The 23,948-nt window shown below is 46.7% G+C and overlaps 1 protein-coding gene across 4 annotated transcripts in view; it reads right to left on the reverse strand.

The window, feature by feature from the left end:
- LOC143341225 (dipeptidase 1) overlaps positions 1 to 23,948 on the reverse strand; it is a 61,731-nt gene that overhangs the window by 29,593 nt on the left and 8,190 nt on the right. For 3 of the 4 annotated variants that reach the window (XM_076763965.1, XM_076763964.1, XM_076763966.1), the window contains 2 exons: positions 13,962 to 14,115; positions 4,782 to 4,914 (listed from right to left, as the gene is read on the reverse strand). In XM_076763965.1, coding sequence (XP_076620080.1) covers positions 4,782 to 4,914; positions 13,962 to 14,115 — 287 coding nt within the window. The remainder of the gene's footprint in view (positions 1 to 4,781; positions 4,915 to 13,961; positions 14,116 to 23,948) is intronic. The other variant, XM_076763967.1, reaches the window with a different exon arrangement.

The raw sequence follows: 23,948 nt of genomic DNA on the forward strand, positions 1-23,948 counted from the left end.
GTCGTGGGCGTACCAGCTCGGTGAATCGAGCATCCCCTGTCGCCGTCATTTGTTCCGGCAAGTTTAATTTCCCCGACGAGCGAACGTGCTCGGCGATTACGCTGTATTAAGCCCCTAATGGAAGAACAACCGAAAAAGGAATGCCGGCTGCGAGCCTTGCACCGTCGATGAACTTCGATTTAGTGCGCCCGCTGATTTATGGCACCTCTACTAGGATACTTTCGGACTCCAGAAGCGTCCGCGTGCGAGAGTATTTCATATACGAACGCCTCTGGCCGATTACGTTCGCGTAGACCCAAGTTTCGACGTTATCGGACCGATTCGGAACCGTTCTTCCATTTACCTCCGGAATTTCTGATCTCTCGCATTCATGCCTCCATTCTTCCTCATCGGGTGAATCTTCCACCACCCCGGAAGTCGGTTTTATATCCTCCCTCTGTGAGTCGGAGGTTCCATTGTCTGGTCATCCCGTAAGTAACAGGAATTTTCTTTTGTACTCGAATGATACAGCGATTTAACTATGATTACTAATCCTTCGCGAATCCTTTCCAATATTTTGCCGTCGATTTTTCAACGTTCCCTTTCGCGAAAGAATTTCGTCTAACCGTGTATCATAAATCTATGAAGCTTCATCCCCTGTATTTTCTACCCTCTACACAAAGAAAAATAGACAATGCGTCTAGTTCGAATAGGATTCTTACAATCGAAAGAAACGACAAAAGATACATTACAACCCCCCCAGGATCGGAGCAACCGTGTCGGTTTTAAATTAAAAGCCGACTCGGTCGCGCGAGCATTGTAAACGGGAGCACCAAGTTCGTCTCTGTCTTCCATAAATCCTCGGTCTCGAACTCCCCGGACGACTCCAACTATTCCTCTTCCGAAGTAACGCTGCGAAAGTACGTTTTACGTCGAAAGTTTCCAGACAGAAGCGTCGATCGGTCGATGTAAACACACCTACTTTGTCTATCGTTTCTTAGAATTGGTCGCCTTACCGAAGGTTGTCAATAAGTCGTAGATAAACGGTCGCGAACTTGGCTGTTGTTTTGGGTTAGGCCTGGTACGTGCCGGAACCAGTTATTCCGTAGTCGGTTGCCTAGTCGCGTCTCACGAGTGTCTGTAATATTACTAATTTTTCGCAAATTCGCGATTCGCGTTTTAACGCGTTGACCGATCGGTGGTCATCGGTGACCGGTGTGCAGCCTGTTGCAGTGCTGTTTACGGTGGACTTTTTTACATTGAAAAGGCCTTAAATAATTCAATATACACACCATGGGGCATTATCCTTCGCAGTGTCCTTCCAATAGCGTTTTAAGCGTAAGTACTTTATCTCCATTACAATAAAGTGGTCCAAGTATGATTAAATAATAAGTTAATTAGAGAGTATGACCAGTTAAAATTCGTGCACAGAGGCGACGTGAAATATACGAAAGTCCAATGATTTCTTAAAGATTCTCAAGCTCGGCTACTTCCTTAATTAGTTGGCTACGTTAGGACGGCGAGAAGTAACTTGCAAAATTCGAACAATCGGACCTTTCTATGTACGAGGGAAGTATGTACCACCGCGTATTGCATGTCCATTTACATATGCATGTGCATGCCGACATGCAGTCGCCGAGGTTCGGCTTATCGAACGAGCCGGGTCGCCGGGTATGGCTTGACATTTTTCCATTTCAACCGGAATTTACAACTGGCTGCATCTTCCCGGCTTTCCCGACATTTTCTCATCGGATTCGCCGTTCGCGTCGCGCGAAACGGGACAAATTATCGCGGTACAACGCACGAAATCGCGATCGAACGTTCGTCGATACGCGTAGATGTTAAACCGCGACTCAGCAAAAGCGAGGTTAGATCGCGATCGACCCTTCGTTGCATCCTTTGAAAATTATCCGCCGCTTTTCTCCCGTAACGAGTTTTCCTCCGACTCTTTGCGCTCTTCCTCGACCTTCCTGATTCTATCGACGATACAGGTATCGAGTTTGGGGCTACCGATTTGTTTGGACGAACAATTTCATTTGCTAAGCCTGTACGGTCTGAAAATTATCCTCTTGAAGATTGGAATATCTTGTAATATTGTAAGGATTATCGATTTCACTTACGCGAAAGGCCGACGATCAAGCAAGTGCATAGCGTGCACCTTTTTCAGAACTACTTGTTCTTTTCTTCTCGTTTCTGTCAGTCCCGTCGAGTTGTCGCGATGCCAAAGGCGAAGCAGCTCGTTTTTATTCGACCCCTCATCGATTTACAGCAGTTTCTCATCTCCCCGGCAAAAAGGGTGACGGAGGATGATGGGTTTAGAGCGAAGGGGCTCGAATCGAAAATGAAGTGAATGGAATTTCGATTGGCAATCCTGTTCGTGCTCGCGTTAACGCGATATCCTGAAGTTTATTAGCTGCTTGTTGAATCGGTGTCGGGCGAAACCAAATTTGATTTATGATTAACGATTATGATCACCGTGTAACGGAACCGGTAATTAATTATTGTAATTACTTACTAATTACTAATTATAATCGCCAAATAATGCACGTAATCAAAGCGAGTGTAAATCATCGGCCTCGATTAACTGGTTATCCACGAAATTGTTACACTTTCAATTACGATCGTATCGATCGACTAATTATATAGAGTTTCGGCCATTTTTGTCTTCGAGTTACCTTATCGCGATATATTTCAGGCAGAAGTTCTTCGGTATCGGTAAGATTCTATGGTTTCATGAAATTGAACGTGGTCCGCGCGTGCATCGGTGTCAGAAACCGTTTATCCCGTTTCTCTCGTTTCGCTATATTTTCAGCGTTTCATTGTTCTTTCCCGTTTCCTGTATTCCATATTAGCAATAACTTGTCGTCAAATTGAAGCTCGCGTTCCGTACGCTTTCGCTCGTCGGTTCGATACCCGGCGGGAATTTCTGTAGAGAAAGTTTGCCAGAAAATCGACTTCCTCGCTCGTAGATCGACGGTCTCGTTTCCTTTCTATATACGGCGACATTGCCTCTCCTCCATTTATCTTTTACTCAACGTTCGAGCAAATCATCGCGAAATAGGTTTGCCGAGCCTCGTAGCTCGGAAACTGCTCGTTACATCGAGAGAGCGACGCGTCGTTTCCGAGCGAAGGCGTCTTCGTTCACGAGTTATAGAATGCTTCTAAAATTTTTGAAGAACCATTCCTCGGTGACGACGACGTCGATGGGGGTGGTGGGCGGGCTCTTCCAACTTTTTCACGACGTCGAAAGCCGTACGGTTTCAATCGCGTTAATCAGACGCTGGCGTCGGTCCAGCGCGTGTGACCGAATCTCGAAGAACCGGCCAAAATGCAATTTTTAAAGCAAACTGCCTTTTGCTAATACGCTACATCTAATATATACCCAACGAAACGGTTCGTTTTTCAGAAGCTAGAAAGACTGTGAATTTACTGCATCGGAGGAAACACTTGTCAAAAGCTACGAACGAAAATAAATATTTAATATTTCCCAGAAATCCATCCGTGGATCCTAAAAATCAGCGCTTCATAGTCCACCCCAAAATCCTCCGACGATTCTTCCTTAAACTTCGTCCTATTTCCGGAACTTCTTTCCAAAGTTCTGGGAAAGTTTTATTTTTCGCAACTGCGGAAAGCAGTTTATTAACTCCACGAATATTGCGTCTTCCAATCTGGCTTTTGTAATAGCCACGATACTTTCGACTCTCGGAGCGGAATTTAGCAATTTTTTAATATGTTGAAATAATGGTAGTGACTTGGAAGTATCGATTTGCAAAGAAACGATTCTAGGATTTTTGTGTGGCCTTTTGCAACGGTGCAATAAAGAGGCGAAATAAAGGGAAACTGGCGATCGAGGTCGTTCTCCGGGCACGTCAGGCGGACCTAATTCTTCGGCGGGGGTCAATTTATTATCCGGTCGGCACGTCGCGGGTTGCTCGGTCGGTCCGCGTGGCGAGAAATTAATTAAATTCGAGGAAGGCGCGGCCCGGCCGAGCAGGAAGATTCGCTCGGTGGATTTTTCGTCTTAAAGCGGAAAAGTCGAGGCATTCTTTTCGCGGGCGTGTGCCAGCAGCCGCCGCGCCTCCCCCTGACATTGGCATTCCGCCAGGAATTCTGGCGGTGTGTAACGTCGGACGGCCCATTCCGGGAACAAATAGAGGATGGTAATTCCCGACGTTCGTCGACCTCGAAGCTCGATTTCATATTCCTCGCGTGTGAAGCCTCGTCCTCTGAGATCCTCGACATCGACGACTTTCGAACACGCTGTCGGCCTCGACGATCTTACGTTTAATATCGTAAACTCTGGCACGATGCTTTGCTCTAGCTAAAAAAAGATTGATCGATGGATCTCGCTACGGACCTCTACCGCGAGTTTCTGTGCACGAATCCTGGGATTCGTTTATTATTAACCCTTTCGTTCCGGAGCAACGGCGCGGGGAAATCCACCGCGAGCGTGCATTTTTTAAACTGCAATCTCTGACAAATTCGTCCGCGGATTCCGTATGATCGCATTAACTATTTTTCTTCCTACGTTGTCGGGAAATTGGACTTCCGGATCCGTAATTCGCCAACGCGAAGCTGCGTTTAACTCGTTTGCCTTCATAAATTGTTTTTTATTCAAACACGCGAGCGTCAGCTTTACCGAACAACGACGCAGATTCGGCATTAACTTGTCAGCAGGGATATTCTCCGGTGCATCGAGGCAACTGCCGTGTAAACACGGCCGACCCGACCGTTTCGTGCCTCGTCGCGCCAGGAAAAACTGGGATGTAGACACAAAGAGGTAGAATCGCGAAATGGCCCACCTTCCGCCGTGGTAACGAGGACCATGCTTTCAGGATGCTTGTTGACCAACCGGCGAATCAGGTCGATCTGCTCCAGGGCCAGCTGGACCGAGTCGAGGTACTGGGAGGAGCAGGGCACGTAAGCTGACCAGAACTGCAACAGAGAAGACAAGAAGAGTTGGTGAGTCCAATGGCAGACCACTGTAACGATATTAAAGACTTGATAAACCCTTTGTCTTCCTGTCACGATCCAAACGTGGAATTCGTTTAATATTTTAAAATAATAATAGCGGACGCGATCGTTCTGCAATCCGCATTATATTCGCCATTTTCGCAGACGTTGGCGGGAGGGCGAGTTTTTCCATCGCGCTCGATAAATTCCGTGCTCGATCATGGCAGCCCACGGTTTCGAATTAAATCGTAACGCAAGGGGTTAACCGGGCGCGCGGAGATTTACGCGAAACCACGGAGAATCGGAGTCGTTGGTTGGTCGCGTGTCTTGGGGGTTTAAATAACGGCGGGTTGCGCGCCGTTGACACGGGTTTCCGTGTCCGATAATCGGCAGATCGGAACGCCCGGGTGTAAATATAAAATCCCCGGACTCGTTACGACGATAAACGGCCGTTTTTCATTTCGATTCGCGATCGGATAGACCATTGGAAATAATTAAAAGGCCATTACGCGGCCGCGCGACCTGGGTGCTTTGAATTTTAAATCTCGGGAATATCGGGACTCGTAAATAAGGGAGTATATTTATTTACGGCGCCTGGAGGCGAGCACAAGCTAAGAAAATGTATTCGGTTGGAGGGGTCTGAATTAAACCGATGTATCAGATCCGGGGGATTAAACGGCCGCTCGTGATGTTTCGTACGATTTGATAAGGGACGCTATGGCGAACGTGAGCTCGCATAAAAATCCGTACCGCGCCACGTTTTTATCGCTGTTGAACGCGAAATCCAGGCGGGACGCTCGACACGATTATCCCGCGACGCAGCTTCGCAAATAAGAATAATTAGAAAGTTTGTTCCACGCTATTGGCAGTTGCCACTCGTTTTAACACGACTTTCTGTTCCACGATAACAAAGAAATTCCCAACTCTTTTCAAATCGTTATATATCTCTACATATAGGGTGTTCGGCCACCCCTGGGAAAAATTTTACTGGGAGATTCTGGAGGTCAAAATAAAACGAAAATCAAGAATACTAATTTGTTGATGGAGGCTTCGTTAAAAAGTTATTAACGTTTAAAGTTCCGCTCGTACTGAATTTTTTTCTAGAAAGTGAGTAGAATTTCGGGGGTAGGTCTAATGACTAAAAGTTATTCTAATTGACCCCCGCAACCGAAAGTAATTTTTCCAGAACGATTTGAAATTTTTTTTTTCGCCGAAAAATATAGGCACCTATTCCCTGTCGATTTTTCTTAAAACTTAGTTTTTCATTTTTGATAATTTTATTTGACGCCCTAGAGAAAAGTTGTTTAATACTTTTTTTGTAGGTACCCATGAACTCTACTTCAGAAAAAAGTTTCATTGAAATATATTCACAATTGTAGGAGTTATGGCTGTTTGAAAATTGGACCATCCTTATGGGGTTTTTCTCATTTTAGGGGGTCAAGGAACAACTTTTCGAATATTTTTAGAAATTCTACATATTCTACACTAAAATACGCGTCGTTTGATTTTTTAAACATTAAAATCGTCCAATCCGTTCAGAAGTTATGACGTGTTAAAGATTCGCATGAAAATTCAGTGAAACATATCGACGCTATGGTCAGACATGAAATTTTCGGTAATGAATTTTTTTCTCGAAACTGAGTAGGATTTCGGGGGTATGTTTAATGACCAAAAATGATTGTAATTGCTCACTGTAACTAAATATAATTTTTTTAGTATGATTTGAAATTTTTTAATTTCGTCTAAAAATTTCAGCACCTACTCGAATTTTTTTCTCGAAAGTGGGTAGGATTTCAGGGGTATGTGTATTCATAAAAAATGATTGTAATTCAGCCCCACAACCGAAAATAATTTTTCCAGAACGATTTGAAATTTTTGAATTTAATTCTTAATAACTTTTTAACGAAGCCTCCATCAATGAATTGGTATTCTTGATTTTCGTTTTATTTTTACCTCTAGAATCCCCCATTCAAATTTTTCCCAGCCGTGGCCGAACACCCTGTATATTTTGTGTATTGTGTCTCTTTAAAGATCGAATAATCGATTCTTTGGAACCGAAACGGGTAAGAATTACGCGTTACACGGAGCGTTAAGATGTTCAAAGTGATGCACGGTTAAACGTCGGGCGGATTTCCGAGAGTCAGCGAGAAGGATTTTATTTTTCAGACAGCCGCGTTTCGTTCGAAGCGACCTATACACGAGTTGGCAAAGTTTTTAGCGTAACGGCGCTGGACGAAACGTACGTCCGGAGCGTGACATAAATCGAGCTGTCGTAAATCAGCCGGCGGCGCTAAAATTTCCTTTTTTTTTTTCACCCCCCTTCGTGTCAGCCGGGTCGTTTCATTCGCGACAACTTTGCTTCCTTCCGCGTCGCCTCGATCGTGGCTGTCGCGACTCCCGGTTGCCTTCCCGACCGGAATCTTTCCCGGCACGATTTGCTTTTACGTCGCCGCGGCTTAAAATACTTGAATGCCGTGCCTTTTGCCGAGGACTAATTGCGACACGACCATAATTAAATCCACGGTCTCGCAGCTTCCTGCTTTGGATCCCGCTTGTAACGCCCTCCTCTGTAACCGACAGCTCCTCAGGGACTTTTCTCATTTCCCGTTTACGCAATCGCTCTCTTATTTCGCTGATAAATTACCAACAGACTTTACTCACGACAGGAATTAACTCCTTATTAACGGTCGAACGGAAGTCGAGGAATCTCAAGATTTCAGGAGAGTCTTCGTAAATTCCACCCCTACGATTATTACTCGATACAAACAATTTTTTACCATATTCGTGTAGCTTGTAAGAGCTAGGGAAAATACTGAGGGTTCCTCCCTTAACACTTGAAACAAATATTTCATTTTTAGACAATTGGAAATTTCTACGACTCAAGTTTTTGGAATTTGCACGAACGCACGGTGGTTAGGTGGGCAGTTGAGGTAGCCATCGCGCCGCAAAGAGTTAAATTCGCCGAAACGTTGCGCGTCGGGAAGCATGGCGGACGTTCGCGCCGTCTTTTCCAGCGACAGTGAATTAGGGGACGATGCGCAAATAGCGGACTGTTTATAGAAGCTTTTTTTAGACGTCTCGCGCGTCTCGTTAGAATCTAGCTCACCTGGAGTTTTAGGTCAGACGTTTTGTGAAAACGCGTCAACGTGTGGGGGACGTCGTTCCCTCTTTTGCGGAGCGTTCTCTTCTTCTCGTCGCTTTGCGCAAAATCGAGCAGCAGTCACGGTCTGGTTTTAGGTCAGACGTTTGTAAAAATATTCACCGACCCGCCTACGGAGCAATCGCGTCGTGTCGTCCCACTTTATAGACGAGTTGCGCACACCAGCGGCGATCTTACGAAATTAGAAGCCACCCTTACTTTGCAGAGGTCCTCGAGACGATTTAAAATCGTAGTGATCTAAACGACCAATATTGTTTAAATTTAGTTACGTTTCTTGTTATTTCGAACGACGCTGGTCGGCCCTCGAGGGCAATTTTTCCGATTCCGTCATCGAACGTCGAGTTTTAAAATGCTTGTTTATTTTCGCCGCGTTCGCCGGTTATTTACTTTATCACCCTATTTCGTGCGCAAACTGTTCCAGAAGAAATTCCATAAACGACGGCTTGCTCGGATGTCTGTCCGTTCGTTCGGTAAACGTATTCTCCGCGCCACGCTTTTATCGCGAAAGATACCCAATTCCCCCGAGGACCGAGCGTTTTGAATAGCGTACACACTCGAGTTATTTCGAATCGCTTGGAATTCACTTTTGGGACGCAGTCGCTAGAAACCGCGACCGATTGCTCGGGGGTAGGATCCGCCCTCCAGTTACAATCGAAAATGCTCGCTGAGTGTTCCGAACTTTCGATGCCACTGCGCCTGCATTTTGCTCCGATGCGCTCGTTCCCTGGTGAATTTTTGTCAATTTGTCGGTCCCAAAGCTTCGAAATTAATTTTACACGGTCGAAAAGTTCGTCGAGAAAAATAATTTGAATTAGAAATGTCAGGTGTCTTTTAACGTCTTCGATGGTCGTGCAACGTTTGTAAAAGAGTAAAGGACTCGCTGTTTTGATCGATGGTGTGGCTCGATCTCTTACAGGCACTCTATCTGACACTAGTTGCAACGAAAATGTCATTTTCTTCGGTATTGGGATGGAGATAGGCTGTTTCGAGTCCACGGGGAGTGACATCGCGATCAATGCTCGGTAACCTTTTCGCGACGGATGCCTTCCCCCGTCTGAATTAACCAGGACAGTGATGGATAGAGTTGGGAGCAGTTTGCCGGTTCCTGTACACACTCGCTGTCTCTATATTATGCATACACTTGTGTATACGATGTCGTCTCGGTGGACGTAACCGACCAGTCACCCCTTTCGTCTCTATCTAAGCCAGGAGTGGCACACAGGACTCGACAAACGTGCCAAAGCACACCAAAAATTGATGTCCTCTCTTCTCCGAACGATTCGACCTCGCAACACGATTTTGTAATCTCACCAAGTTATATATTGCAAGTTAACAGACGTTGATTTGATTCTTGAGATCCATCGAGACGACGTTCGATGTGTTTATTAATAAACAGTGATCAGGATGCTTGCACTTATTTGAAAATTTCGCGCGTCTCTTGCCGGTTGGGACGTAACTTGCGGCTATCGTCGGCGAAGTCGTAACTACGGTGGCTCGGCGCTGTTCGCGTAATTAGTATTCCCTTTTAATTACGGTATTAATTAAATTGGCCTCTGTGCCGGTTAGTACGTGCGCGCGCATGTGCGGCTCCGTAAGAAGCTTATTTGAATTTTGTCCCCCTTAACCACGGCGACACCTTGGCATTAAAACGGGCAAAGCGGGGGTGGGTTTAGGAAGGGTAAGTAATGGAGTGAACCTTACTTCAACGTTCGCCCCGCGAGGCTGACTTTTCGGACCAACCGTTCGCTCCTCTTTATCATGCGCCATACCTCGCGTTCGCGTGTGCCATAATCGCGTCTAGACGAGCTTCTAATGGATGGGATCAGCCGGACGACTGTTTTGTTAAGGAGCAACTCCGTAGCCCCGGATATTTCCAAAGGTCTGCGGGGTTGTTTTAAATTGTGTTTCCCCGGGCCGGGCTCTTCGTGGATTTCTCCGTATATCGCTCTCTTTCCAGACGCTCGGGGAGGAAACAGATGTTACCCCGTCGGATGGAATTCCATTTCTGACGTCTTAAAGCTAAATCCACTCGGATAAAACGGAAACCAGCCCGGCTTGGGACGATCGGACGTCGGAACACTGCCCGGAAGAATGTTACGAAAGAAATTTGCTGCAAATTTTAACACTAGAGACTTTCGCTTGAGATATCGCAAACAACTGATTCGTCTGTTTGCTTCACTGGTTTCGTTAACTTCAATTTCCCATCGAAATAATTATATAGCAAATACCTTTTTCTCAATTTTCTGCAATAAAGTTTCCCCGAGGGAGGAATATAGCGACGTATTCGAGTTGATTTCCAAAGTCGCGCTCCGGCGGCTAAATTTCTGTTCACGGCGCTGAAAAGACGCGAACGGCTTCCAGCTTTTGCAGGTGAAAAGACGTATCAGTGCGTTATCCGGGTGCTAAAGAGTCAATATTGCATCGTAACGCGGATTTGCGTCCCCGGTTCGTGGGACGTCTATGGACCGATACAACTAATGCCGTTTCATCGAGTCGCATCGGTTATTCAGCGCGAGCCAAGTCCGAATGAAATAGGGGTTACACAGAGCCGCGCTTCGTAAAATTCGGCATTCATGCGCGTTCCAAGGAGTTGCTTCGGCCATCGACCCTCCGAGCTCCGTGTCAAAAATACTTTCGTCTAGACTGGCCTGTTCCCGACCGTGTCGTGGCTTAGGTGTATTATATGCGCGTTATACGAATTGCGGAGTCGCCGCGGACACCGCTGCCCGCGAATTTCATCGCGGAAGTAATTTCACAGGTAGCAAGTTTCATTAGAACGCGGCCGCGACACGCGTTGCTCGCGTGGACCAAACACGATCACCCTCCGCGTCCGGAAACCGCGTTCCCGCCCACGAAACACTCCCGAAAATTGACGAAAATAAAGAAATATTGTCGGTCCTAGATCGAATTCGACTGTGATCGATGGCTCGAAAGCGAGCCATTAGAAAGCGAGGGATTTTTTTGAATATTTCGAGCGTCGATGGAATTTTAAAATCGACATGGAAAAGTGTTTGTTTCTCGTTTGTGAGTTTGCCCAATTCCGTGGGTCGGGGGCGAGATAAAGCGTATCTTTCGCGCGGCGTCGGGTAAAAGGATGTCAGCGCGCTGGAAACGGAAAGACGTTTCCATTGTAGGACTTACGAGGCGAAAATCATTTTCCAAGTAATCCGCGAACTTCGCGAAACTTATCCCGTACAGCGACGGAAGGCGCTCTTGTTTCTCGCTTAAATCGAAAATCGATATCCGTCCCGACGTACACCGCGCGTCCTCTCGATCCGGAAAGCGGAAGATAAGGGCGAATTCGTGATCGCGGGAAATGTTAATCTCGGTAATGAGCTCGGTCGGGAGTCTTGCCCGATTAAAGTACGCCTCGGACAATTGCTGCGCAAATAAAGATCGCTTATCGAACATTGTTCCCTGTGCTCGGTTTTAAATCTCCCGCGATGCTCGAAATCGAGAGAATCTGGCCAGGATCCTCGATATGGAGGGTCACGAGTCATATCGAAACGAAAGGGCGAGTGAATTGTTGGCTCTACGAAAAGGTATAATTCAGAGAAATATGTGACCCGATTTTACGTTTTGGGGGATGAAGCCTCTCGCAGCGGGGCTCGAAAGTCGAACAACTCGATAAGAAACAGAGATAGAAATGTTTGTCGCAGCTAGAATTTCGGCTAGGTCTGTTCTTGTCGCGTCTAAACTTTCGGTTTGGTATCCACCCCCTACGTGACCTCGTCCTCCGAGTCCCCAAGTTTCTCCTTCCACGGTCTCCATCTTGGAACTCTTGGGTTAGAATCCTCGTATCTACGCTACTCGCGAATTCTAAGCTTAACTACAACGGCATACGCTCGGAATGCAATACGAACGTATGAACTTTGGTAATGTTGCGTACCATAAATCGTTGTCAATACTAATACTCTGTGCCAAGTCTGAGGTCTCGAGATTGCTCGGCTGGAATACGCTAACTCGTCGAATTAATAACGAGGAATGGGTGAAAATTTTATATTTTCCCAAAGCCCACCGGTGATCGCAATCTCGATCGAATCACTTGGCGCGCAACGTCGTCGAAAGAGCAGACACAAAGAGGAGCTCGACGAAAAAGGAAAGCCGATTTTCTATTTTCAGGGAACGGTTTCGCATCGACGGGCCGCGTCTCGTTCGATCCCCGTTATACCAACATTCTCCCGAAACACGAAAAGTCCCGATCAGGGCCGTTCGAGTGGCTCGAGTGCAAAGCTACCGAAGAAAAGATTTATTTGATCGGCAAGCCGGAACGGCGGCCATTCGTTCTCCTGCTCGAGTGTACATTCGTCCCGGCGGGTACGTGAACTTTTCGGTGCAACCTTTTCATTCCCTCGTCGAGCGTTCTTTCTTGCCCCGTTGAAAGCTGACCAGAGGCTGCGGCCGATCAGAAACATCGAGAGGGAGAGAGAGAGTCCCGCGCTAGTTTTTCTCCGGTCCGCAGAAGTTGCACGAAAGGATAGTTCGTAATGGAGGTCCGAGATTAATCCGTGGACTACCGGCGGGGTGAACGACCCCGCGGTAAATTTTCGTCAGCGCGTAATCTCGGGAAACCGCGGGAAATTAATTACCAAAGTTCCCGGCGATCTCGTCGCTTCGGTTCGCTCGGCGACGATCCCGTCGATCGATCCGATCCCGCGGCCGATTCTTTCCCGCGATCGCGTGATCCGGATCAATCAACGCGGCGGGAAACGAACGTCGAAAACCGTTTCACGCCGTGCTGTTAATTAATCGTGGCGTTTACGGCCTCCGAGTACGGACACGACGGCGTAATTGAAACATCGCGTTGGGCAAAGAATTCACGGTGACACGCGATTTTCGCGTTTACGGCTCGCTCCTGTTCGAATTCGAAGGAGTTTCCGTCCCGTCTCCCGTCTAATTTCGTCGACTTTAAATACGCCGCTGGAAGCAATTTTTGCCGTCCGATTCCACCGCTAGGAAAGACGACACGCGACTCTCCCATCTGCGTTTTCGTCTTCCGGACACGAGAATCGCGTGCTCGAGTCGCCTAATTATCGCTAGGAAGATTCGTTTGGTAATTTTTCGCGACAAGCAGAATTTGTTTCTACTTTCTATCGTGCATTTAATTAACGCGTAAATTTCGTACCATTATTTCCTCAAATTGCAAATTGTAATGTTTTGAGACCGAGGGTTCCTCTTTATTAATTTTAATTACTCTCCTGTTCTCGAGGCAACGTAATTGGACTTTTTGAACGTTGCAGGACGATTGATGGCCCGAATAATTATTAAACTACTTTCTACGACAAATAATACGGTGCGTTTCATATCGTGAATACCCAGATTTTTCTCGATTACCGTTCCCATAGACAGAGTTCGCGCAATCACTGTTTCTGAGGGCGCAAAAAGATTGCTCGCGACAAACAAAGTTCGAACCTTCGTATATTCGCTTATTTACTCGTCGTTATTCGCAACGGACGAAAACAGAGTTGTACTCGTGAAAGTGGAAAGCGAAGTTTCGTCGCGCGGGGGTTCGATCTTGTGCCATCCCCGGGATTCCATCGATTCCCGGAAAGAGACGAAAGGGTGGCTCGTAATTCTCGCCGCGCCGTAAATCGCCGCGGGGAAATGGACGACTCCGGGGGAAAAGTGTTTCAAATGGAACATCGACTCCTTTCTTCGCGAATAGTTTTCTGCGAGAAAATTTGCAGCTGAACGGCGCGGCCAGGAGCGTCGGAATTACGGGCCGCGAGTATACTCGACGCTGTCTGGGCCGCGTAGCGAATATATATCTCGACCTTCATGATTCGTGAAATGGCCCCGGCCTCGTTTTTCCCCGGATTAATGTTTTTCGCCGAGCGGTTCGCGTTATTGCGGTTATTATCGGGCTCACCTGCGCTGCAACCATGCCCTCCTTCAATCTTCTGAGATCCGTGTGGCTCCAGGCGCTACGCGACCAAGGGTGGGTGTCCCTTAGGTCATCAAACCTGAATTCCCTCAGCTGATTCTTCAGAAACTTGCGTATGTTCCACGGAAGATCGTTGTGCCTGAAGCAAACGAACAAAACGTCCATGATTTATCCGCTCGATCCCTGCCAAACTTCGCCCCTCCGCGTGAGCAACAATTTTTTCACCCCTTCGTTCTTAAAGTATTTTCTGATCAAGTTCTTTTAACAAACTTAACTCTTGTAACTTTTTAACGAAGCCTCAATCAACAAATTAGTATCCTTGATTTTTGTCTTATTTTGGCCTCTAGAATTTCTCGTTAAAATTTTTCCCTGGGGTGGTCGAACACCCTGTATATTTCGGATTAAGAATTTCCTCCGAGAAGCAGTTTGGTTCTGTAACTTGGGAGCATATCGCGCGGCTTGATTGCATAGCGCGTTAAATTCGAAAACGTTGACGAAGTTAGCAAAGTCTGCAGGCACCGGGGGTAATTTATTTAATATCGAAAATACTTTGAACCAGTTCTCGGTGCTTATAATAATCCCGCGCGAAGGAGCGGGAAGTTGGTGCCACGCGTGGAGTTCGTCAACCGGCGGGAGGTCGGGAGGCTGGCTTTTACACTTACGGTATAAAATAATTTCATTTGGAAGCGTAACGCGGGTCTCGAGACGTTATCAAACGCGCGAGAAAGACGACGTGACGAAAGACGAACCGTCGCGAGAAGGACGGAGGCAAGGGGGTAGGAAAGTTTGCGACTTGGAACGGCATTAGCCGACGTCTAACTTGCTCGGCTTTAGTTACCCGGCTCTCTGGCGTCTCCGGTCTCAGTTCCCTTATTCCGTGTTAATTCAGTCGGTCGTAGCTGTGCATAACGCAGCTATCTGATCTCCAGTTACAATCAATGCTACCGAGTCCTCGTCCAAGACACCGCTTAAGGAACAATCCGTTGCATTATCTCGTGCAATTTAACGCTACCAGGTCCCGGTGATACGTTCGAACTTGACAGCCCCAGCCGTGCCCCCGGGGCTAAGCTTTAATTAAACTATCTAGCGCCGTAACTACCGAGCAAACGAGAAACTTTCGAACCCAAGGAACGAAAAGTAGGCTCCGCTAACAGGCGGATTAACCGTCGAAACGATCGTAATTGCGCGTCTCGGACCACGAGAGTCATCTTCATAAAGAAACTTCCTACTTTGTCCAGCAAACATTCCCCCGTTCGCGAAACGAAGTCTTAAGAACAGCACCGTGAAGTTAAAATTCAGACAATCCGGTACCTGTGGATCCTTTCGAAGCAGCAATTTGTTTCGTTCCAGCAAGTATATTCGTTTATTCTTGATTTTATCGTCGGGTGATTTCATGCACGCGTCTTGGCAGAACACCTAAGGGTTGACGCGCGAATTAACTCGTCGGGGTAGGTCGCGAGCGGCGCGTAATACAGGCTGAAACAATTTGAATAATTGCGCGCTCGAAGGACGACGCGAGGATAACAGGAGTAAGGTCCTGGCTGGGTCTTCGTCGGCAAAGCGCTAATTGAGCGGGACGCGACGGCGCGAAGTTGCATTTCCTGATAGCGTCGCGATTACACGCTCCACGCAATTACTTGGGAGAACTCGCAACTGCGTCTACGGTCGCGCGAAAGTTCCGTCTCCTCGTCGCAAGAACGCGGGAACTTTAAACGTTTCGTTGTGTGCCTCGTTCCCGTGCACTCGGAATTTCGCCCGGAGTGCCGAGCGAAGACTGCGCGCATAGTTCGCGACGGGAAAACGATTTTCCGAGGCTCGTAGACGCGTGGCGGCTCACTACTTTCCCCCTAATCGAAGCTTTAATGCACTTCGTGTGTTTTTGGTAGAGACGTAATTGCCCCACCGCGAGAAACTTCGCGATAGGCCGCGCGGAATAGAGCATCCACGCCGTTCTGGCCTAAGAGGATTTGTTTTCGAGACGACGAGCTCGTGGTTGATGGTTAATTACAATGAGGGAAAACAAGTTCCAGCGAGGCTTTAAGAGAAAATTTCTAGCAAGAAGAAAATATTTGATGCGATGGGAGCTCACCGAGCTGGATTATATTTCCTCGTGGGAGGATATGCATACAGGTTGAACGAACATGGGAGGTTCTGCTAGTAAAACAAATGTAGTGAAAATTTAAGGGAATTGTTTAAAGGAGCGTGAAAGTAGTAAAGCATGGAAAGGAGGTGATATCGAAATAGAAAATAGGAAAGTGAAAAGACTCACTATCATTTCTATCGCAAGAGTCGTGCAATATATATTTTCTAAAGGATTAATGTTAAGCATAAGGCTAAAAGTGGATAAGTACAACTTCAGTTTCACTCCTTGCACACTAGAAACCTCGAAACTTATTGTTATTTTTACGAGTCGAAACTCTCTAAGTACAAGTAAACTTCTGCTTACTCTGCTTTCCTTATTTTCTTTTTGTTATCATCTCGCTACTACCATCTTTACTATTTTCACACTCCTTTAACCAATTACTTTCAATACACAGTACACTTGCTTTACGATGCCGCAACATCGTTTATGTGTTCGCTTAACCTGCGCGTATGTGCATATCTCCTTACGCGAGGAAATATAATCCAGGTCAGTGGGCTTCTTTCCACCTTATATTAATTTTGGTTTTCTTACAAATTTCAGTTTTCATTCTCGTGAAAACTTTAGACTACGGGAGAAGTAATTTTAACTTGGATATATGTAGAATACGCGTATTAAAATAGTTAAACTTTAGAAGCGTGCAGTTCCGAATGTACTAGTGTTTTATCCATTATTAAGCCACTGTTAGCGGCGGCAAGGCCTCCCCTTTAAAATGGCTTTTCGTTTTTGTCGATTCGACTTTCCGTTTTCGAGATATCGTAATTTATGTAAAGAGGTATTTTTTAAATTCTACTATCCACGCTCTCGCCGCCTTAGAAACGTGTATTAATAATACTAAAAGTTTAGACGCGTGCAGTTCCGAAACTACTAGTGTTTTATCCATTATTAAACCACTGTTAGCGGCGGCAAGGCCTCCTCTTTAAAGTGGTTTTTGGTTTTCGTCGATCCGACTTTCCGTTTTCGAGATATCGTAATTTATGTAAAAGGTAATTTTTTTTAATCCGGCCATCTCACTGTCCGTCGCATGTACAATAGCCTATTCACGCGTATTAAAAATACTTAAACTTTAGACGCGTGCAGTTCCGAAACTACTAGTGTTTTATTAATTATCGAGGCATTGTTAGCGGCGGCAAGGCCTCCCCTTTAAAGTGGTTTTTGGTTTTCGTCGATCCGACTTTCCGTTTTCGAGATATCGTAATTTATGTAAAAGGTAATTTTTCTTAATTCGACTCTCTCTGTCTTCGTCTAGCGCGTCGGCCCTCCTTGTCGCTCGTGTGTCGACTGACCTATCTCGCGTACGTGACTCTCGTGACCTAGTTCCGCGTAGTGTTTCCAAGAATTTACTACGCGCTACTACTTACGCGCGCGCGGTCATTCATCTCGCGTCAATGAACGTAAACAAACGCTTCGGTCCGTCGTATCTCCGAAACTAGCCACCGCATCGACTTGAAACTAAAATCCTCATATCTCCGGAACTAATTACGCTATCGACTCGTACAAACGCTCATTTTAAAGGGTATTTCATCCTCTATCCAATGACTATACCACCTACTATAATTTATTTTGTCTTCTATGTTTATTTTCACATTTACTTTGACGTTATATACCCAAAGTAGTTTCAGCACTTCCTACTGATCATACAACTGATGTGGGATAAAACTGGACTATAATTTGTTTATTTAGTTCACAATGAATTTAAATTTGTATACAGAGTGTTTACGTATAATTACTATACCATTTCTTTGTAAGTAATTGTTTTCTCTGGAATTAACTACGGTGGCGACTTTTAAAGGCTCGCGAGTAAGGAAACGCACGAAATGTTTTAATAACAACGATAACGATAATCGATAACGATAATTTCGCGGCGATTCCACGGGGCAAATTCGCGGGGCCCGTAGAAACGCGACGACACAAAGGTATTTTGATGCATGACGGAACGAGTGAATAGAACTGCGCGCGTGGGAGGGTGCGCGTTCGCATATTGTTACTCCAACAAATCTGACCTGAATCAGAGATGGATCTCCCGACCGTTTGCCACGAACCGCACCGCATGGTGGCTGAATGCACTTTGAACGTGGTGCGAGGGTCGAATTCAACTTCGAACGGAATTAGGTAACCAAACGAGCAGCCGTATTCCCATCTCCTGCGTTGCTACTTGTCGAGCGATAATTCGGGAACTTTACAGCGATCGAAACTCGCTCTCTAAATATTCCCGGCGATTAAGGTCGCCAAACTTGCGCGTAAATTATCTTTCCGGCCCGTCGACTCCAACGATGCTTTTTCCACTTGTTCTAAAAACAGAATATGGAATCCTTCGATCGGTACTACAGACGACTACGATAACCCTTAACGACGACGACGGTAATAACGATAATAACGGTGACGTCGAGTCGACCGATTTAACTAAAAATTTCAAAGGACCAGAGTACGTTTTCTTAACGGTTCCTTACTTCTAACTGATAATAAGAGAGTACTCGACAAATCAGCCGAACGATCTTAATGACCTGGACGTCGAGCATTAGCGCAAAGTCCTCTGTAATTCCTGCGGATGTTACGCGAACAATAAAATGTTCAGGAATTATTTTTCTCGATCAACGAAGAAACGATCACGTTTAAAGATATTTAAATTCCATTCCGAACGATCCAGTTCGAAGCATCGAGCGCGCAGAATATTTTCGATGCCTAGTTTACCTGTTTACCGGTTTGTTTCTAACAACTCCCTCCCACGCAGACCGTATCGAAACGTGATTGGATTTTCAAGCCGAATCCCTTCGAGTAACGAGGACTCTTTGCCACGCGTTGCTTGGAATGGAATGCAATTTGAATCCTCGAAGATCCGACTCCGAGCTTCGTTCGGTCGTTTGATTACGATCATCGGAGCCATGCTATTATATAGGATACTATTAACGGTCCAATTAATGGACGCGACACGGACAAATAATAATTAGGAAGACCAATAAGCTGGAATGTTTGATACGCGTGCACGTGCATTTGGAATTGAATTGGACAATTTCGAGTATGCTTGTCGCACGAGGCTCTTGGCTGTACAGTTTAGTTTCGGATACGCGATCAAATAGCGGCAAAGTCATTCGAGTTAAGCAGCTTGATGCGGCTGTTTGAACATCGGATCATTAGACGCGCGAGGCAAATAGGGGGATTTTAACAGCGCTCTCGAGGAACGACTTAAATCGTCGTTAGGGAAATTAAGCATACGGGGTCGCGAGGCGTTACGCGTATCAGAAATCGCTTCGTCTCGTAAACTAAGCGTAAACTCCTTAATCTCTCTAGTACACTCAGGCAGAGTGTGTTAAAGACTTAAAATATGAAATTCTAAAAAGTCGGCTCCTAACCGCGGAAGGAGGGCAGACCCAGTTATTTCTGCAAGAATTATCGTTGAAAATGACTGTTAACCGTCGGTATCCGACATCCGACGATGCACGGAAGTGTTCGCGAAGGTTGGCCGACGGCCAGACTTGTGTTTGCACTCATCGATAACTGGGTGTCGTAAAAATTCTGCCGCTTATTGGTCATACGCGAGCGAATCCTCCCTTTTTTACCGCGACGAATTTCATGGATCCACGGAGAAATGCTCCACCTGCTGCAGTTTCTCCGTTTTATCGTCCGCCATCGAAGCGGCCTCCGCGCGATTGTCCTAATTACGCCACGCCGTATAAAGAGCGTGAAATTTTGACCACCGACGAATCTTCTCGGTCTTCGTCCTCGAAAATTGGATACCGCGATCGGCGATTTAAACGATTCTTACTGGAAAATTCCTACATTATTTTTTTGCCCAAAACACCCTAATCTTCGTTGTAATATTTTTTGCGCTTGTTTGGAGTTTCGTCCACCGATTGCAGGGTTCGTTGGGATTTTCCCGCACTTTTGAGCCACTTTCGCATTAGACCTTCTTGCATATTCAACGGATAGACCGTGCGCCTAAGAGGCGTATCTTTGACGTTGATTTCCGGGAAAGTGATGGTGAATTTTCGTCGTTTGCCAGGGCGAAGCCACCGACGTGGTTAGAACGCCACAGTGCAGAAGAGGGGAGGGAGGATACGTTTTGACTGGAGAGGGTTAATTGGCAAAGCGCGATAAGGTGGCTGGCCCCGATATGCATATGAATGGTGAATATTCCGTTTGCTGGCAGCGGTGACGTCAGTCCGTATGCAAATACCGACTTCCGGTTTTAGCGGCGCGTTTCAGGCCTATCGCCCACCCGAAACGGACGAGAGCTTTAACAGCTCCGATCGTTTCCAGAATTTAACCACCTGCTTCCCGGCGTACATTGTCCATTGAAAATAATTTACGACCGATCAGCGACATTTATGTCGTCCCGAACATACCGTTGAAATTAATTTCCACCGATAATTATACCGAATTATTTTTAACGAATCTCGCCAGTTACCTAGGTTTCTCGATTCGCGAACAGGCGGTGTTTCCCTTGGCGGAAGTACACTGTCGTGGCTCAGCCATTAGCGGCAAGTTTTCTTTTATGTTTTAATTTGTTCTGCGATTAACCGCAGCCCCCAGACTGTTTCGGCGGACTCAGGAGCGCGCCGCGGCCGGAATCGTAAAATCTAATCCAGCGTAAAATCCGGCGAGTATCCGGTAAACTTTGTTACTGCCTCTTTAAAGTTAGCTCACCGTACTGGAGAGGCGATTTCGCGACGCCCCCCCGCGTTTCCAAGGGTTAATACGCGCCGTCGCGGCATGACAATTTATTTTGCGAACCCCACCCCCGCAATTATCTGCGTGCAGTGACTCAATGAAGTTATTAAAGTTCGCCCGAGCACAGGCACAACGGTGTACCGCACACATTACCGTTACATCTGCGTTACATTATAAGGGTTATCTCACCTGGGCGGTGCACGCTAAACGAATTACGCGCGACGTTAATGCCCGCCACGTCGCGCACTATGAATAATCGAGGACAAATTATCGTCTTCCATTAGGCCACGTCTTCAGGACAAACTATCGCTCCTTCTCGTTCGTCCACAGCCGACTGTGGCGTTAAAGATAAATTTTCGAAACGGTATTTAAGGATGTTCTTCGTGCGAATTTTACACGTTGGTCCGCGAACATCTACTCGGTCGCGTCGTACGTGTTTCCGGTCCATAAATTTTTATCGTCGACCCGCGCGGGGCAATTTTTTCCGAATTTCAGGCGACGTCGAAGAAATTTCCCGACGCCCGTCTCCTCCTTTGGCGTCGTGTTTTCCCAATTGCAGAGACGTGTCGTGGCACGCGCTCGTCGAGCGGGGGCATGCTCGCTCGAGTTTTAAGTCACGTTTCGGGATCCAGGATCCATGATCCGATTTCCGACTCCGCGTCTCAGGAGGTGGACTCGGGAAGACAGCATCGACGCCTTCGACTAACTCCTAGGAATCGAGTTACGCGTTGCAGCTACATTAACTCCGCCGGAAGTTGGTGTCTGCTGCGGGTTGCATTTACGCGTGTGCGCGAACGTGTCGCAGACACAATTCGGCCGGTTCTCCGCACACGTATTGTCGACTCGGTTACACCGAAAAGTTAACTTCCAGTCCCTGTTCACCATCGGCGACTTCGCTAACCGATTCCCGAAATACGTGGTCGTTCACGATGGAAGGCTTCTCCTGATTTCTTATTATTATTCATATATTCACGGGAGTAACCATTTGGTACAAAAACAAAAATATCATGGCTCGATCGAACTACAATTTATATTTTGAAATCAACGTATATTGCGATATTAGAGGATTGACCAATTTAGACTAGCTACCCTTCGAAATAAATATGTTTGCTGGAGGTCCGGAGGTTCGCGACGTAACGAGAACGTCGACTATCGTCGGTGATCGCGAACGCGGGGCCTGCATTATTCATTAAAAATAGACGGAGCGGAAATTTCGTCGGTAACGGGTATTCATTTCGCGAGTCTGTCGCCGGAAAGATAATATCGTATCGCTGAAGTTTCGCGGACGCGCGTAGATCCTCGATAACGAAGCCCAGCAGCCGTAACATGATCTCACGGTGACCGATTCTTCAGAATCCCCGTTTTCCTTACAAATGCATTCACTGGACGGTGCTAATAATTCGCCTCCCCCTTCGTCCTGTCTCCTGTTACGCCGCGGTTCGTACAATGGCCGAGCTTAAAGCTCAGACTTGGAGGGAACTTGGATCGTTATCGCGACTCTTCTTTTTCATTCGTCCGCCTCGCGAGTCCGTTAACGAACGTCCGCTGGATTCCGCGGACCCTGATGGTTTCAGTGCTCGTTAATAAAATTAATTATAACGACGGCGAAAAGACTTGACAAAGCCGTGGCGGCGGTGGGCGAACTTTTGTTATCCGCACCGCGAATAGGCGACCGGGCGCGGAACTTGGCCGTCTCGGACCGACATCGCGGAAGATAATGCCGCCACCGTCGGTCGATTCGCGGGATTTTTTAATTCGTCGTTTTTAATAATACCGTCGACGACGTGCTTTTCAACGCACGGACAGTTTGCCGTGAGAAATTACATCTTAAACTTGCCGCGACGATTCCTCCGGGGCGGTTTAAAAAGAAAGACGAGGTCGCGTATTAAAGTTGAAACTTGGTCCGGACTTTATTAGACAGGTCGAATTAACGGCGGGCCAGAGGTACACGTTTATATTTCACTTTATCGTGGGAACGACTTACGCTTCTACGACCTTTAACCGGAACCCAGCTACCCGACGGACGCCCCCGCCGAACCAACCGAACGAAATTAAGCGAATCGAGCTTCCGCGTCGATACGAAACAACCGTCATCTCGAGAAATAGGATAATTTTGCGAACGTGCTCGCTAAATTTGTCTCTCAGAAATTGCCACCCGTTTTCGACACTTTTCGTTATATATTGGTAGTTTTGAAGAATAGTCGCTCGAAACGGGGGTTGAAGACATCGAAAGATCTTATCTACTTCGATGATCCATCGTACTTACTTTGCAACTCGCGCGTACCACGGATCGAGACATCAGTCATCGAATTACCCGATCACAAATTTATCCGGTTCCTCCTAAGTAATATGAACGATCCGTTTTTTCCCTCGTACGATGAATCAATCAGGATATTAAGGGCATTAACGGTTACGCAGTTTCCCCTTGCGGTGTAGCAGGGAGAAACGGGAACGTCTCGACGACGAAGCCATTGTTTCGAATCGAAGAAGACACCGTCGAAAGGGAGGGTAGATCGAAATAGCTTCGACGATGGACTTGGCAGGCTTTCTCCCTTTGCAAAAACAATTGGAAACAGCGTCTCTAGCTTCCCAGCCCGGGTGTTTCTTTCCCGTCGGAGTTCTCGAAGGGTGTTTTCCCATTCGCGAAGTCCATTTTAATTTCTTCCTTTTTTTTTTCTTTCCCTTTCGTCGACGGAGCGAAGAATCAAAGGGAGGAGAGCTCCTCGGCTGTTTCCTAATATCTTCCACGACGGAAACTGGAACGGCGAGGCGGCCGGGGAGCCGGGGAGAAAATCGTTTCGAATCGACACACGAATGATTCGAAGTAGATTGAAAGTACCCCCGAAGTAAATCGAGCTTCAAACGTTTCGAACGGTGGGAGAGAAAGAGGAGAGGTTACGCGTGCGGGTCACGTATGAGTATCGGCTCTTAAAGTAGGACGACCGGTTTCGAGGAATAATTTTCCGTTCCGGGGAAAAAGCTCGCGCGCAATTACGAGTATATCCGCGATCTCTCTGATCTTCGAGGACATTTCAGAGAGAGGGGCAGCGACAGAGGCTTTGTATAGTCTCGTTAGGATGCATGGCAAATAAAAGGAGTAATAACGCGCGTGTATGTTTCTCTCGTTCATTTTTTTCCCCCCCTACCATCGAAGGTAGCGAAGG

The sequence above is a fragment of the Colletes latitarsis genome, chromosome 4 (genome assembly GCF_051014445.1).
Source record: "Colletes latitarsis isolate SP2378_abdomen chromosome 4, iyColLati1, whole genome shotgun sequence".
Lineage (NCBI taxonomy): Eukaryota > Metazoa > Arthropoda > Insecta > Hymenoptera > Colletidae > Colletes > Colletes latitarsis.